This window comes from Castanea sativa, chromosome 4, assembly GCF_040712315.1.
Source record: "Castanea sativa cultivar Marrone di Chiusa Pesio chromosome 4, ASM4071231v1".
Lineage (NCBI taxonomy): Eukaryota > Viridiplantae > Streptophyta > Magnoliopsida > Fagales > Fagaceae > Castanea > Castanea sativa.
Window position 1 is genome coordinate 5,200,995 of NC_134016.1, and position 15,656 is coordinate 5,216,650.

The 15,656-nt window shown below is 35.2% G+C and overlaps 1 protein-coding gene across 7 annotated transcripts; it reads right to left on the reverse strand.

Annotated features, from left to right (window-relative positions):
- Nucleotides 1-1,318: 1,318 nt before the first annotated feature.
- LOC142631224 (uncharacterized) lies at nucleotides 1,319-15,291 on the reverse strand. Of its 7 annotated transcripts, none has more exons than XM_075805343.1 (4): nucleotides 14,614-14,783; nucleotides 13,973-14,382; nucleotides 11,549-13,533; nucleotides 1,319-1,789 (listed from the first exon to the last, which is right to left on the reverse strand). In XM_075805343.1, exon 3 carries the CDS (start codon nucleotides 13,531-13,533, stop codon nucleotides 11,578-11,580), a length of 1,956 nt encoding a protein of 651 aa, XP_075661458.1. In that variant the 5' UTR covers nucleotides 13,973-14,382; nucleotides 14,614-14,783; the 3' UTR covers nucleotides 1,319-1,789; nucleotides 11,549-11,577. The 7 variants fall into 7 exon arrangements, 6 of the variants coding, with proteins under 6 accessions (XP_075661458.1, XP_075661457.1, XP_075661455.1 ...); XM_075805342.1 differs by having other exon boundaries at nucleotides 11,549-13,536; XR_012843544.1 differs by lacking the exons at nucleotides 1,319-1,789; nucleotides 13,973-14,382 and adding exons at nucleotides 7,053-7,374; nucleotides 9,893-10,045 and having other exon boundaries at nucleotides 11,549-13,536; nucleotides 14,614-15,291.
- Nucleotides 15,292-15,656: the final 365 nt, after the last annotated feature.

Here is a 15,656-nt window from a genome sequence, read left to right on the forward strand (position 1 = left end):
GAAAATTGTATTCACAATTCAATTACCAAATACATGATTTAAAAGTGACCCACCATTTTCAGGTTTTAAGAGCAACCATATCAGCTCGTTCAAATTTTTTGTTTATTTTACATGAAAAAACCTACTTTTTCTATTTTACACCTCTACTTTTACAAAACACCCACATCAGTTTATCTATTTTACACATTTATTCAATAAAATATTCATTCTTTTTACATTTTTTATTATTTCTTTCCCTCCCTCACTGCGTCTTCTCCGACTCCCTCACTGCGTCTTCTCCGTCGAGCCGCTTTCCCTCCCTCACTGCGTCTTTTCCGTCGAGCCACACACCCAACCAGCCACCCTTCAACAAAATCCTTCAACAAACCACACCCACCGAGCCACATCCACACACACACCCACACCCACACCCACACCCATCTTTCAACAAACCACACCCACTGATCCATTGAGCCAAACCCACCGATTCGTTGAGCCTCACCCACACCCAAACCCATTCATTGCCCACCCAATCGGCGACAAGATAATCAAACCCACCGACCCACACCCACAGTCAACCAAAAACCAGAAAAAAAAAAAAACCAATGAATCGGAGCAAGATCGACGCCTCGCAGCACCGCCACCTCCTCGCGATGGCCGTCGGCCTCAAGCTCAACAAAAAATGGATCAAAACCCACAAGATTCTAGGCGACGAACCCATCAGAAAACTCCGTTCGTATTGTAGGCGACGGACTCGTTCGGTGACTCGGCTTGCTTGACCTTGTTCTTATCGACGGCGATGGCGATCGGCGGTTAGAGGAAGAAAAATGGATGAGATGAGAGAGAGAGAGAGAGTTGTACTGTGTCTGAGAGAGAGAGAGAGGGAGGTGAGAGTCAGTAGGGAGGAGAGAGAAAAAACTATTAAAAAAATCAAATACACCTGCTACAATACCCGTGTAAATTTACACGGTACTGTAGATGAGTTTAGAGGCACTGATGTAGAGACTTTTTTGCTCAAAATGTGTAAAATTAATGACTTTTTTTTTTTTTTTGCACATTTATACACATTTATCCATCCACTGATGTGAATGCTCCAAGGACTAAAAATTGTTTTTAAATTATATTGCCAACAACCCCTCTCTATTAATTTGGTTTTCAAAATGTCCAAAGGCCCAATTTATTAAGAGATTAACTTGAGTAAACTAAATGCTAGTGTACCAAATAGGTTGAACTGGACTGGACTTATATGTTTCTAAGTGACTAGTTTTAGTGGGGGCCTAGTGGCACATTCATAATGATGATGCCACAAATTTTAGTTACTAATTTAACCAATGAAAACTGGAAAGACAATGATAATGATGATTAAATTAAAAAGAAATACTATCTGTTAAGATGTAAATAAATGATCGACATGTCTCTTCCAATCCAAGATTAAATTAAAAAGTTCAGTTTTACAAAAAAAAAAAAAAAAATACCAGCTTAAATACACCAGCATTTCTCTTTAGTTCTTCCAATCTGCTGTCCATTCCAAAATTTATCAGCTAGCAGCAACTCATGTCATGTCTATCTATAAAGAAACTTGCAGCAGTTGTAAATAATGCGCCTCCACCCCCCATCCATTCCCTCTTTCGGGACCGTATCTCGTGCGGCGCCAGGCGCATATGAAATTCCCCCCATCTTTCTTCTCTTCTTCAAATCACACAAAAACAAAACCCTTGTAGAATAATGAATGTCTTCATTCATACTCTCCTAGTCTTCTCGTTGTTTGTTCATGTAGTCCTCCATGTGGCAAATATTAAATCAATAACTTCTGCAAATTAAAGCCCAATCATCAACACAAGTAAACCAATCTTGGGCCTCATTTTCACAACATTCAAGCTAACAATACCATGCTTGATGTAACTAGAATTCAAAATGGCATGAAAATAGACCTTTGTGCATGTGTGTGCGCATGAGCGTCCGGGCAGACATGTAATTCCTAAAATCAAGCTTGTTTACAATTTGTTTATTATATTTTTTATAATTCGATAATTACAACAATGGGGAGAATGGATTTGAACCTTGGTTTTCCTCATAAAGGAGAGCAAGCATCACCATTGAGTCAAGGCTCTCGTAGCTTTTTTGTTTACGCTTTATTCATTGGCTTTATTCATGAATTAGTTCACAAACTTCGTTTGCAAAACCAAACAAGCTGAGCTTTGCCTTTGCTCAAGCTGGCTCATTTATTAAACAAACATTAATTTCAAGCTTGAGCTTGTTTATTTAGTAAATAAACATATTCAAGCTTCTCATGACCTCAAGCCTAATTTGACTAGGAACATTCTACATTTTTTTTGGAAGAATGACTTAGAACCTCAAACTAGCTCATATAAATAATTGTACGCTGTAAAGGTAACACATACCAAAAAAAAATTGGTCTTTTATTGTTTTAGTTTTCTGGTAAACAGGGGTGAGTTGAACTAATAATGATAAGGCATTAAAGAAGAATCCTATATCAAGACATGTACTCAACTCTCAGCTAAGTAAGCTGGCATTACATATAGATTACCTTCCTAGACTTTTTCACTATAAACATGTTAAACTAATCACTAACGTTCTCTTTATTTTGTAGTTATAAATATAATACAGCAAACATTGAACCTTCCTAATTTCCTATCTTTTCATAAGCAATGAAAAAACTAGAGAGGGAGAGGAAGAGGATTGACCGAACAATGAAATTATTTGGGCAAGCATGTAAGAGACTGGAAAATGTTTCCAAAGCAGCACTGTTCTCTACAGATGAAATCTTTTGCTTGGAAACATGGCATAAGATCAACCATTGTGACGAGAATAGCAAGGGACAGGAGAATGGTCAACCTCATACGTTATTTGGACAGAGTAGAATAGTAGGTCAGGAGCATTTAGTTTCTTCATAGTATTTAACATACCACATCAATTCTTGACTATATTTCAGCATAATAAGTTTGAAGAGGCCAATAATACATTCAAATAGGGCAAAAAGTTTGCACTTGAGAAGAGGTGAAAATAAAAAACAAAAACAAAGCTACTCCCATAAATCCAACAACCATAGAGAAACTTTCAGCTTTTCATTCTTAGACATTTCCAACTTTCCTTGTGTTGGATCAGTTTATCTTCTCATATTTGAAAAAGAGCCTAGTTTGGGACTTGCATGAAAATCTTCTCCATATTATTAAAGTTGTATGCATCAGTTTTCAAACAGTGTGCCTGAGTTTTGTATAAAAGACCGTAATATAACCTAGGATTATAATACCAATGAGCTCTAACACAATTGGCACCTCTTCCCTATATAAGTACTAGGTGCATGATTAAGTTGTGGGTTCAAAACCCATCAAGTGTGTGTATAACCTACCAAATAAAACACTTGGATTATAATTACAAACATCATGAAATTTCACCCTTACAAAAAGCCAACTAACTCTCAAACCCAAAAGAAGGGAATATAAAGTGAGTGCAATTCCACTCTATGAGATGCCCTAAGGGTCCATTTGGTTGGGGGTAAAATGATAGAGGGGGAGAGAAAAGGGGAGAGGAAGGTGTTTGGTTGTTTTGGGGTGGGGGGGGGGGCACGGAACCGCCATTTAAGAGGAAAAAGTTTTCTCCCCAATTTAGGGAGAAAACTAGAGAGAAAAGTGGGAGGGAGTGGGTTTGATGTATAATTACCCATCTAGCCTCCCCTTTATTTATTAATGTTGCTGCTTTTTTTTGGAAATTTTACTGCCGCTACTGCCTCTTTCTTCTTCTTTTTTTTTTTTTTTTTTTTTTTTTCCAGGTAAAGTGCACACATTGGTTGGCTCTTTTTCTTTCTTTCTTTCTTTCTTTAATATTAAATGCAACTTCTTCTTTTTTTATTAGTTTTTTTTTGCTAGATGTTTTACTAGTTGTGTTAGTTTGTAAGTTTCTAGTAATTGAAAAAATTGTTTTTATGTGCTAGGGGCATGAAAGCAAATTTATACAAACTGCATTTTCTATCCTCCCACTTTTCTACTCAACTAAATAAAAAAGTTTTTTCATTTTTCCACTTTTCAACTCCCTCAACCAAACACACAGAGGGAAAACTAAATTTATCTTTACTTTAACCAAGAGCCTTGTGACTCAACTGTCAGTCTAGCACTGTTCCAAGGTTTAAATCCCTCCTTCCCCAACAACAACATTATCATAAAATAAAAATAAAAATAATTTATCTTTACTTTAAAAATTTATTATATGACAATGAACATGAAGAGACATCTTCCCCTTTACTTTCTTCCACTTTGCCACCACTTCATCTCTTTGCAATCTATTGTACCACCCTTGCAACTGAAAATTATATCCAATCTCCAATCTTTTAGGTTCCGAAACATAAGGTATGATAAAGACATATAACAGAACATATATCAACAAAACTGTTTTCTATTAACTCTCTATAATCCCCTGCTATCCTGTGTCTTTCCTTATAATGAATTTTAACCAAAATTATATATCCTCTATTTTTTTAGAAAAAGAATTTTCTATTTTTAGCAATAGATCCACATCTACTTTCCATGATCTCCTTGATCCACCCTAATAGAGGTTTGTAGTCCACTGTTCTCCTTGCTAAATAAGTAAGGAATAGTATGATCCAACCCACAAGATCTCCCTGCCTTCTCCGTTTTCCTCAGAGCAAGATTTCAATCATATTCATATAATTCCATTTCTGTAAAGTGGATTCCACATACCCCATCAATTATATAACTGTTATATTATTGTAGGGGGACAATTCTAACTACTAAGATGTCAATTTTGATTATATTACCAAATAAAAAGTTTGCTTGAAATCAAAGCCGACATTTTTGGCAATATAAACTAGTTTGCTTCTAACTTCTCATATTACTGTAATACATGAATCAAAATGCATTGAAAAAAATAAAAGAACAAGAAGAAGGAAGGAAGAAAGAAATGGATTAAGCTTTGTATGAGGGAAGGCCTTAAGTCGAACAGTTGGCATGAAAAAATAGAGATGAGGCCAAAAAGTTTTATTAAAAAATAAGAAATTAAAAGGAATCAGATTAGCTTATTGACTCTAAATAAGATTGATTAAATAGCTATAGATGAGATCAAGAAACAAAGTGAAAAAGAAAAACACAAATCAGAGATACATAGAAAAAACCCATAAATCCAAAACTAAATCCAGACAGTAGCAATAGCAAATCATGTAAAACCACCAAATCTAGTATAAGCCAATAAATTCAAACATTATGCAAAAAAAACCATGAAATCAAATTTTGGATACTGATTTCCGTTGTTGACCAATATTCTCAGATTTCCATTGTTGACTAATGTTCTCAGATTTCTGTTCTTCCTCACTAGTGGTTGAGCCACGATTTGGGGTTCAAAATATCTGGGCAGATCGTTTTGTGAGAGAGAGCTCCGTCGATTTTGTGCTTCATCGTTGTTTTCTGATGAGAAGAAAAAGAGAGAGTTTCTTTCTATAGAGAAGCAAGAGAGAGAGGGAGTGTAGGAGAAAGAGAAAGGGAGGGAAGAGAAAGAAGTCTTTTTTTTTTTTTTTTTTTTTAATTCAACTGGTATTATTTTAAGCTGATATATTCTTTAGATATGCTACAATGTAAGCTACAGTACTCTCCATGTTAAGAGAGCTACTGTAGCAAATCTAAAATTTTTTTTGGAGTTAGAGAGTTTGTTAGAGGTGATTTTTTGTGGGTTTGCTCTCTAAATTAGGCTTTAGAGAGTCTATTGGAGATGTTCTAAAGGTGTTTTAGGGCCTATTTGGTAGAAGAGTTTGAGTAATATTGTTTGTAATTTTTTGAAATACGTGTGGGCGAAAAAGTGTGTGAAAATACGTGTAATATTGTTTAAAAACTGAAAATATGTGTTTAAGATGCTCCACCAAATGGGGCCTTAATTTCCTTAAAAAAGAGTGTTTCAACTTTCATCACATAAATGGAAAAAAATATATAATGTTAGTTTGGGAACAATTTATTTAGCTGAAACTGAAATTTTTTTGCTAAAAGTGTAGAAAAAAAAAAAGGTTAAAAACTAGTTGAATAGTCATGGTTTTAAAAACTGAACTGGGAGCTGAATCGCTTTTAAAAAAATTATCGGTTCAACCAAGTTTTTGACTGGTTTTAGGAGTTTTTACCGGACTAGACTAGCTCTCGGTTCCCTAATGAATACTGCCAAAAAGTATAACAAGACTTGCGAATAGTACTAAAAAGAAGCTAAAAACTAAAATAATCTGAAGCTTTCAGCAAAGTGGACCGAATGAGGTAGAATGAATCGAATGGGACCGATATAGACGGAATAGGACCAAATAGAACCAAAGTATGCAGAATGGACCAAATAAGATCAAAGTGGACAGAAGAGGACCAGTGTGGATGGAATGAACGAACTGGACCGAAAAAAACTTTAGTGGACAGAATGGACTAAATTGGACCAAATTGGACGGAAGGGGACAGCATGGAATGTATAGAACCAATGTGCACCGAATAAGACTTTTGAATATTTATAATTTTTATTGCAATTTTAGAGCTCATATTTCTAATTTCTAATGTCTATTTTAATATTTTATTTGTATTTTTTAACTCAAAATTAAAGAGTTTAGCCCATATATAATAAACTTTCATACTTTGCATCTCAAAAATTAAGAAAAAAATGAATTAATGAGCTAAATTTGGAAAGAAAACCTACAAAAAGAATCAATAAGGTCCAATTAGTCTAAAATGGATTGAAGGAGGACCAAAATTTGCCGAGTGGACCGAATTGAACCAAAGTAGACCTAATTGGACTTGAATATAAATTGTTTAATTTTGAAGGAGAACAAGTTATCTTCAAAAAATTTTAGAGAAAAAAATTATGCATCATATTACAATACAAAATAATTATTTATTCCCACATATTGCGTGACCCTACAACTAGTTGTTTAATAATTGTTGGCTCCAAGGGGGAAAATTGGGTTATAGATGAAATTTGCTTCTTTTGTATCTAGTTGTGTAACCTCGTGTTAAGTTGAGGAAGATAGTTCTTGGTTTGCCAATTTTCAGGTATGACATCATTTTCTGTAATAATATGTTAAATTGTTAGCCTACAAAGACAGTGGTTGTTTCCATTGAGTTTTAAATTTGAGAAAATCTGTGGACAACTTTTTTGCCATTACTTTGATATGACTAATTGTGAGTGATAAAAAAAGTAATAGATTCACGTAAAAGTGAAAAGCAATCACTCATAACCGCATCAAAGTTGTGGCATAAAAGTTGTGATCCTAGAACTCTTTCTTCTCTTCTTCAAATCACACAAAAACAAAACCCTTGTAGAATAATGAATGTCTTCATTCATACTCTCCTAGTCTTCTCGTTGTTTGTTCATGTAGTCCTCCATTGGCAAATATTAAATCACTAACTTCTGCAAATTAAAGCCCAATCATCAACACAAGTAAACCAATCTTGGTCCTCATTTTCACAACATTCAAGCTAACAATACCATGCTTGATGCAACTAGAATTCAAAATGGCATGAAAATAGACCTTTGTGCATGTGTGTGCGCATGAGCGTCCGGGCAGACATGTAATTCCTAAAATCAAGCTTGTTTACAATTTTTTTATTATATTTTTTATAATTCAATAATTACAACAATGGGGAGAACGGATTTGAACCTTGGTTTTCCTCATAAAGGAGAGCAAGCATCACCATTGAGTCAAGGCTCTCGTAGCTTTTTTGTTTACACTTTATTCATTAGCTTTATTCATGAATTAGTTCACAAACTTTGTTTGCAAAACCAAACAAGCTGAGCTTTGCCTTTGCTCAAGCTGGCTCATTTATTAAACAAACATTAATTTCAAGCTTGAGCTTGTTTATTTAGTAAATAAACATACAAGCTTCTCGTGACCTCAAGCCTAATTTGACTAGGAACATTCTACATTTTTTTTGGAAGAATGACTTAGAACCTTAAACTAGCTCATATAAATAATTGTACGCTGTAAAGGTAACACATACCAAAAAAAATTGGTCTTTTATTGTTATAGTTTTCTGGTAAACAGGGGTGAGTTGAACTAATAATGATAAGGCATTAAAGAAGAATCCTATATCAAGACATGTACTCAACTCTCAGCTAAGTAAGCTGGCATTACATATAGATTACCTTCCTAGACTTTTTCACTATAAACATGTTAAACCAATCACTAACGTTCTCTTTATTTTGTAGTTATAAATATATTACAGCAAACATTGAACCTTCCTAATTTCCTATCTTTTCATAAGCAATGAAAAAACTAGAGAGGGACAGGAAGAGGATTGACCGAACAATGAAATTATTTGGGCAAGCTTGTAAGAGACTGGAAAATGTTTCCAAAGCAGCACTGTTCTCTACAGATGAAATCTTTTGCTTGGAAACATGGCATAAGATCAACCATTGTGACGAGAGTAGCAAGGGACAGGAGAATGGTCAACCTCATAAGTTATTTGGACAGAGTAGAATAGTAGGTCAGGAGCATTTAGTTTCTTCATAGTATTTAACATACCACACCAACTCTTGACTATATTTCAGCATAATAAGTTTGAAGAGGCCAATAATACATTCAAATAGGGCAAAAAGTTTGCACTTGAGAAGAGGTGAAAATAAAAAACAAAAACAAAGCTACTCCCATAAATCCAACAACCATAGAGAAACTTTCAGCTTTTCATTCTTAGACATTTCCAACTTTTCTTGTGTTGGAGCAGTTTGTCTTCTCATATTTGAAAAAGAGCCTAGTTTGGGACTCGCATGAAAATCTTCTCCATATTATTAAAGTTGTATGCATCAGTTTTCAAACAGTGTGCCTGAGTTTTGTATAAAAGACCATAATATAACCTAGGATTATAATACCAATGAGCTCTAACACAATTGGCACCTCCTCCCTATATAAGTACTAGGTGCATGATTAAGTTGTGGGTTCAAAACCCATCAAGTGTGTGTATAACTTACCAAATAAAACACTTGGATTATAATTACAAACATCATGAAATTTCACCCTTACAAAAAGCCAACTAACTCTCAAACCCATAAGAAGGGAATATAAAGTGAGTGCAATTCCACTCTATGAGATGCCCTAAGGGTCCATTTGGTTGGGGGTAAAATGATAGAGGGGGAGAGAAAGGGGGAAAAGGGGAGAGGAAGGTGTTTGGTTGTTTTTTTTGGGGGGGGGGGGGGGGGGGGCACGGACCCACCATTTAAGAGGAAAAAGTTTTCTCCCCAATTTAGAGAGAAAACTAGAGAGAAAAGTGGGAGGGAGTGGGTTTGATGTGAAATTACCCATCTAGCCTCCCCTTTATTTATTAATGTTGCTGCTTTTTTTTGGAAATTTTACTGCCGCTACTGCCTCTTTCTTCTTCTTTTTTTTTTTCTTTTTTTTTTTTTCCAGGTAAAGTGCACACATTGGTTGGCTCTTTTTCTCTCTTTCTTTCTTTCTTTAATATTAAATGCAACTTCTTCTTTTTTTTATTAGTTTTTTTAGCTAGATGTTTTATTAGTTGTGTTAGTTTGTAAGTTTCTAGTAATTGAAAAAATTGTTTTTATGTGCTAGGGGCATGAAAGCAAATTTATACAAACTGCATTTTCTATCCTCCCACTTTTCTACTCAACTAAATAAAAAAGTTTTTTCATTTTTCCACTTTTCCACTCCCTCAACCAAACACACAGAGGGAAAACTAAATTTATCTTTACTTTAACCAAGAGCCTTGTGACTCAACTGTCAGTCTAGCACTGTTCCAAGGTTTAAATCCCTCCTTCCCCAACAACAACATTATCATAAAATAAAAATAAAAATAATTTATCTTTACTTTAAAAATTTATTAGTAGCCTTGATCCTCGTAAAATTTTCTTTTACAATACACACGCATACACACAAGTTGATTATTATTAACATATAATTTTTTTTTAAACATACCTCATGTTCAAACCTCAGTTGAACCCGTGACCTCTAAACCTGTCACTTTTGAGGCTCCTTGAATGATCAGTATTAAAACATTGGTTTTATCCATGTGTCCTTCCATTCCCCATGAACATTTTATACATCTTCATGAAATTGTTAAACAGAAATCTTTCACAAAACAAGGAAACAGTACCTTATTCCTTGAACCTCAGGTTGATTGTATAACAACAAAAATGGCAATAACCATATCAAGATTATAAAAAAGACCACAACGCTCTAACAACACATGAAAAATTAATAATTCGCATCAGTTCAAGCAAAAAAAGGAACAGAAGTACAGAACTTCTGTCAATGCACTCAACCCTACCACATTCTTTTTCTTTTTAATTGGTAAGCTACACATACACAAGGTGGTCTTTGAACCCATAACCTTACCCTCCACTAATTTTTATAGGTGAAGGACCTGCCATTTGACCTAGAGCTCATTGGAATAATATAGGGATTTTAGCAGCAGCCTACACGGCTTACAAAAATTTATCAAGTACTTCCTAAGGTGCTTAATTTGTCCAAAGAAAGGGATTTATAAATCATGTTAAATCCGACCAGGAAAATAGTTAGTCTGATCCAGATCTCATAATACCCAATCTAATAGCTTCTCTATACAGACAACCGATTCACACTTTTGTTTGCAGCAATCAAAGGGAGGAAAAAGGATAGAGAAAAGGGATAAAAGAATAACCCACAAGCAAGGATAAAATATTGTTTCAAACCAATTGAACTCTGTAAAGCCACTCAAATACATTTAGGTGGAGTTTGGATCCAGCTTTTATGCGTTTTGCGTCTGCGTTTTGTTTTTGTTTTTGTTTTTTTCTTCTGCTGCGGGGGGGGACAAGCGCGCACTGTGTGCGCAGTGCGCGCATTGTGCGCGTACTGTGCGCGCACTGTTCATGTACGTTTTTAACAATTTTTTATTAAAAATGGGTCCCGCAGTACTATTTACACATTTAAAAATTATTTTGCTACAGTGTTTTCAGTTTTCAGTTTTCAGCAATAAGTTCTATCCAAACGGACCCTTAGTATCCAAAAACTCCTACTTAAACCCAAATGATGCATAAGTTCATCATACAAACCCCAATAACTCTTTCATGTATACCCAGAATGGCAGATAATTAACAAAATGGTTTATTAATCAAAAAAACCAAAAATACAACATAAATATAGTTATTTAATATACCAAGGCCAAAAACAGATGGCCTAAAACAAATGAGGCATCAAGCTTGAACAGCTACTAGTCAAAAGATGTACTCTATGCAAAAAATCAAGGCTCAAGGTCACTATTTTTAAAATTAAAAAAAAAAAAATTATATAAGAAGGTCACTTTTTAATTTTAATAACATCAAATGGATCATAGAAGCTGTGAATCTTAGAAATTAATCTTACTGAAATTATACAGAGGAATTAACAAGTACCAAAAAGACATAAAATAAAATAAAAACCAAAAAACAAAAGTTTCAACATATCATAGTATAAAGATTTTCTTTTCTGTGTTTATTTGTTTTAATTGTTTCCAGTGACAATTAAAAGCAAATTAGTCGCAAAGGAACAAGCAACAAGAAAAAATATATGCTTCATTTCAATGTTGAAAAACTAGATACTCCCAAAAAGAATTACCTGTCTACTGCCTGAATCACAGCTGAGGTTCAGTGCTTTGCTTTGCTTTTAGATTTAGAAGGTATCTTTCCATATGCAACAAGCCTTGAGTGCGATAGTTTAAGTTCAGCTTGCCGTCGTTTTCTCTTAGCTTTCTTGGATGAATTGCTCATATCACCATTTGATCCCACAGATTTTACTTTCCCAGTTTCCATGGTATTCGTTGATGAAGTTGATTTTTCTGCTTTACCCTTTGACCTCTTCTTCTCCCCAACCTTCTGGTCATCCACTTGCCCACCTCGGAGAAGTTCTTTAGTCCTCATTTTTAGTTGGTATCTCTTTTGCTCATTTAACTTCCACTCCTCCCTATAAGGAACAATCTTTTTCAAAGAAACATACTGATTTAACTCCTTCTCATTCATCAACAACAACTCTGCTGGACTCAATCCAAATCTATTGGGTTTTATTTTCGCATACTTGAACCTTGTCTTTAAGTCTCCAATTGTATCCTCATAATCCAACTTATAATACTCATCCATCATTGCCTCTTTAGCTTTCTCCAAAAGAGCAATGCTTTTATGCATCCTCTTCCTCTTCCGCTTACCTTCCTCAACTTTCTCTTTCTCCTCCTCCTCCTCCTCTTCTTCTTCTTCTTCTTCTTCTTCTTCTCCTTCTTGGACATTTTCATTAGCATTCTCTGCCTTGCTCTTCAAAACCTTTTCCCTCACAGACCAAAACCCATCACCAGACCCACACACATCCAAACCTTTTGGAAGCCCAAGAAAATCATCCTCCTCCTCAAAATTTGGCTTTTCAATCTCACCCTCATCTTCATCCTCATCCCCACCACTCCCAAACTCCGAGTCCATGTCGTCATTTGCATAATACTCCTCCCCAAATGCCTTCTCCATGATCCTATCATACTCCTCCGGATCAAACTCCTCCTCCAACTCCTTCCTACTCAAGGCCACAATCTCATCCTCCCTAATCCCTGCTGTCCTCATTATCATCCTCACCTTCTCATCCATCTCTTCCTTCTTTAAATTCTTCAAATGCTTCAACTCTTCCTCCCTTTCTACCCTTGCTGCCTCCATCCTCTCCTTCTTACTCATCCTCTGGTCCTTTCTTGCATTCGCCTTCTTCCTGACTGACCCCTCTACCTTCCTTGAATGCCCCATCACCCTATCCCCAGCATTCTCTTGAAACCTATACTCATACTCCTCCTGTCTCTCTATCTCCCTCTCGTCCTCTGAAATGTGCTCCAACTCCTCCTCCCCGACCTCCCTACTCTTTCCTTCCTTATCCATCCACATCCTATTCCGAAAAAACTCCTTTAAGAACTTGTTCCCCTCATCCTCCACTTCCTCATCACCTCCAAAATACTCATCCAATTTCCTCACAAACTCACCACTCTCCTCTTCCTCCTCATCCTGATCACCATTCTCCTTCATTCTCAGTAACTGCTCTTCTCCAACTTCCTCTTTCTCTGCTGCCTCTGCTGCTTTCAAAAAGTCTCTCCTTATCTCCTCTTGCTCCTCCTCATAACTCTTCTTTTTCTCCATCTCACCATCCTCTTCTTCAAACTCCGGACCCTCCTCTATCAATTGCTTCGCCACCACATCTTTCAAATACATTGCCTTCTTTTTTTTATAATTATTATTCTTATCATCATCATCATCATCTTCTGATTCTTCAGATTCGAAGAACTTGACGTCTTCATTCATGATCATAGGGTCTTGCTTCTTGACCTTGATCAGCGCATCAAAGAATTCTCTATCTCTCTTGCTGGAATTGATAAAATCATCGTCGTCAGATTCGGAGACAGACGAGTCGGAGGAGGATTGGATGAGGCCTTTCTTCTCAAGCTCATGGAGGCGCTCAAGGGCCTCACGCTTCTTGTTGTGCTCATACCTCTTGGCATACTGCTCGTCAACCTCAATATTCGATATCTTTGATACATCGTCATTTTCAGAGTCACTGCCTTCAAACAGTTTTTTCAGACCCATCTTCTGGAAAAAGGAGATACATTCTTAGTGCTCTTTTTCCAAAAAAAATTCACCATCTTTTTATTATTGACATGCAAGGTTGAATAATAATAATAAGTTTAGAGACAAATCAGAGCTCTAAAATAAATATGAAGTAATATTGGTTCAGCTAAAGCTAAAATAAAACTTCCATAACACAAAAGGAAATACAACAACTCTATCACAAAGCCAATACTACTACAACAACAACAACATAAACAATAAATTTAATAAAATCATCTCAATCAAAAAAAAAAAGAAAAAGATTTTGAACTATAATACAAAAAATCAATCGGCATTTCCAACCCATAGCCTCAGATGGAAGCTCAAACATTCACAACCTAAACCTACATCCACAAATCCCACAGAGAGGACCACAAGCCCAAAACCACAAAGAAAGAAAAGTAAGAGCTAATAATACCTTAAGAATCAGAAAAAGGACTCAATCTAATCAAAGGAAAAAAGAACTGATTTGAGTGCATCCAAATCTCAATAGCTACCAAGATTTAAGGACTGGTGGCACCAGATTTCGACAGAGAGATGGTGGCAGCTTGCAGTGAAAAGAGAGAACTTGCTGCGAAGCGTTAACTGTGAATCTGTGATGGGGTTTTTGTGGTTTGTGTCCAAAAAACAAAACTCATGTAGCAAAGTAATAAACAAACCCATAAAGACTAAACCCATAAAGAATAAAACCTAGCCAGACCCAGTAGCCTCCACACCCTCACGCTTTCTTCATTCCTTATCTCTTCTGCTGCTCACTTTCATCTCTAAGCTTTGTCAGTTTGTCTCATTAAAAAAAAAAAACTCTAAACTCTGTAACTCAGCATCTCTCTATACGTGTTTGAGAATATATATTAGTATAATTTATATTTAGTACAAATTTTCTTTTACATTACTTTCAAAACCAAATCTTGTAGAGGATTTAAATGGTTTTTGTTTAAATAACTACCGGCTCTGTTTTGTTGCCGAGAAAATGAAAGAAAATAAATTTTGAGAATCTTCAATTTCCTTCATTTAGATAAAATTGAAAAACACATAAATGAAATGTGAAAGGGAACTAACCTTATTGTATGATTTGGGAGTCGAATGTTTGCTCTCTTCTCTTTGGGGTTGCAATTGAAAGTAGGGTTTTGGCTGAGATTTCTGAGAAAGAAAGACGGGTATTTGGTATTTTAATTTTTGTTATCTGGTTTCGGTTAAAAAAAAAAGGAAAAAAAGAATGTCAGACACTTCTACTCTGTGTATGAACTGTATTGCTCCTAATATAACAATGTAATGTTTTTCCTTTTTGGTAAATTATAATTTAGCCCATATGATTTGACAATATTATAATTTAATCTACAAAAATTCAATTGTCATATTTAAATTTTAAAGTTTGGATTAAAATGAAATCATTAAACGTTCTATAAAATAAAAAAATGTTTTCCCACATATTCTACAAATCTGAGCAATTATATTCCCAAAACTTATTTAATCTCTCTCCGAGTGTGGCTAGTGAGTTGTGACTGTCAATGATATTCTTGATGAAGAAGTGATGGGTGTTAAAGGGATTTTTCCTACTATTTAGCATGGTTTTTGGACCTAGACCTTGATCTCTCGGATCTCCTATGGCTCTTCTTCTATAGGTGTTGTGTCTATCTTCTTTGAGTAATCTATACACTGTGTGGTTATGTTTTCTATGTTAGATTGGTAGATAATCGGGTGGGGTTAGCAACATGGAGATGGGAAGAAGAGACAAAGATTTTGTTGTTGGTTCTTGTGGGAAGAAAGAGAGATATTCCACTTTAGCTTTAATAGCTTTTATTTTTTTCATAAAAAATACTTTATCCTCAAAATTGAAACGTGGCCCTAAACAAAACTTTTGTGTTTTAAGTTCTTACAAAACTTGTCATAGTAAAATGGTACCAAACACACATTTTTACTCTGAGCAAACAAGACCTAAAGTTAAAGAAGCCAGTTTGACGTAATAAAAAGTTTGCTTCCTCTTTCTATTAAAAATAAACAAAGAAGGTAAATTATATTCTAACCTAAAGTCTAATATATGACTAGAAAGATTCATCAAATGAACACAAATTTGAGTTCCATTTTTTTTTTTGAGAGAGAGT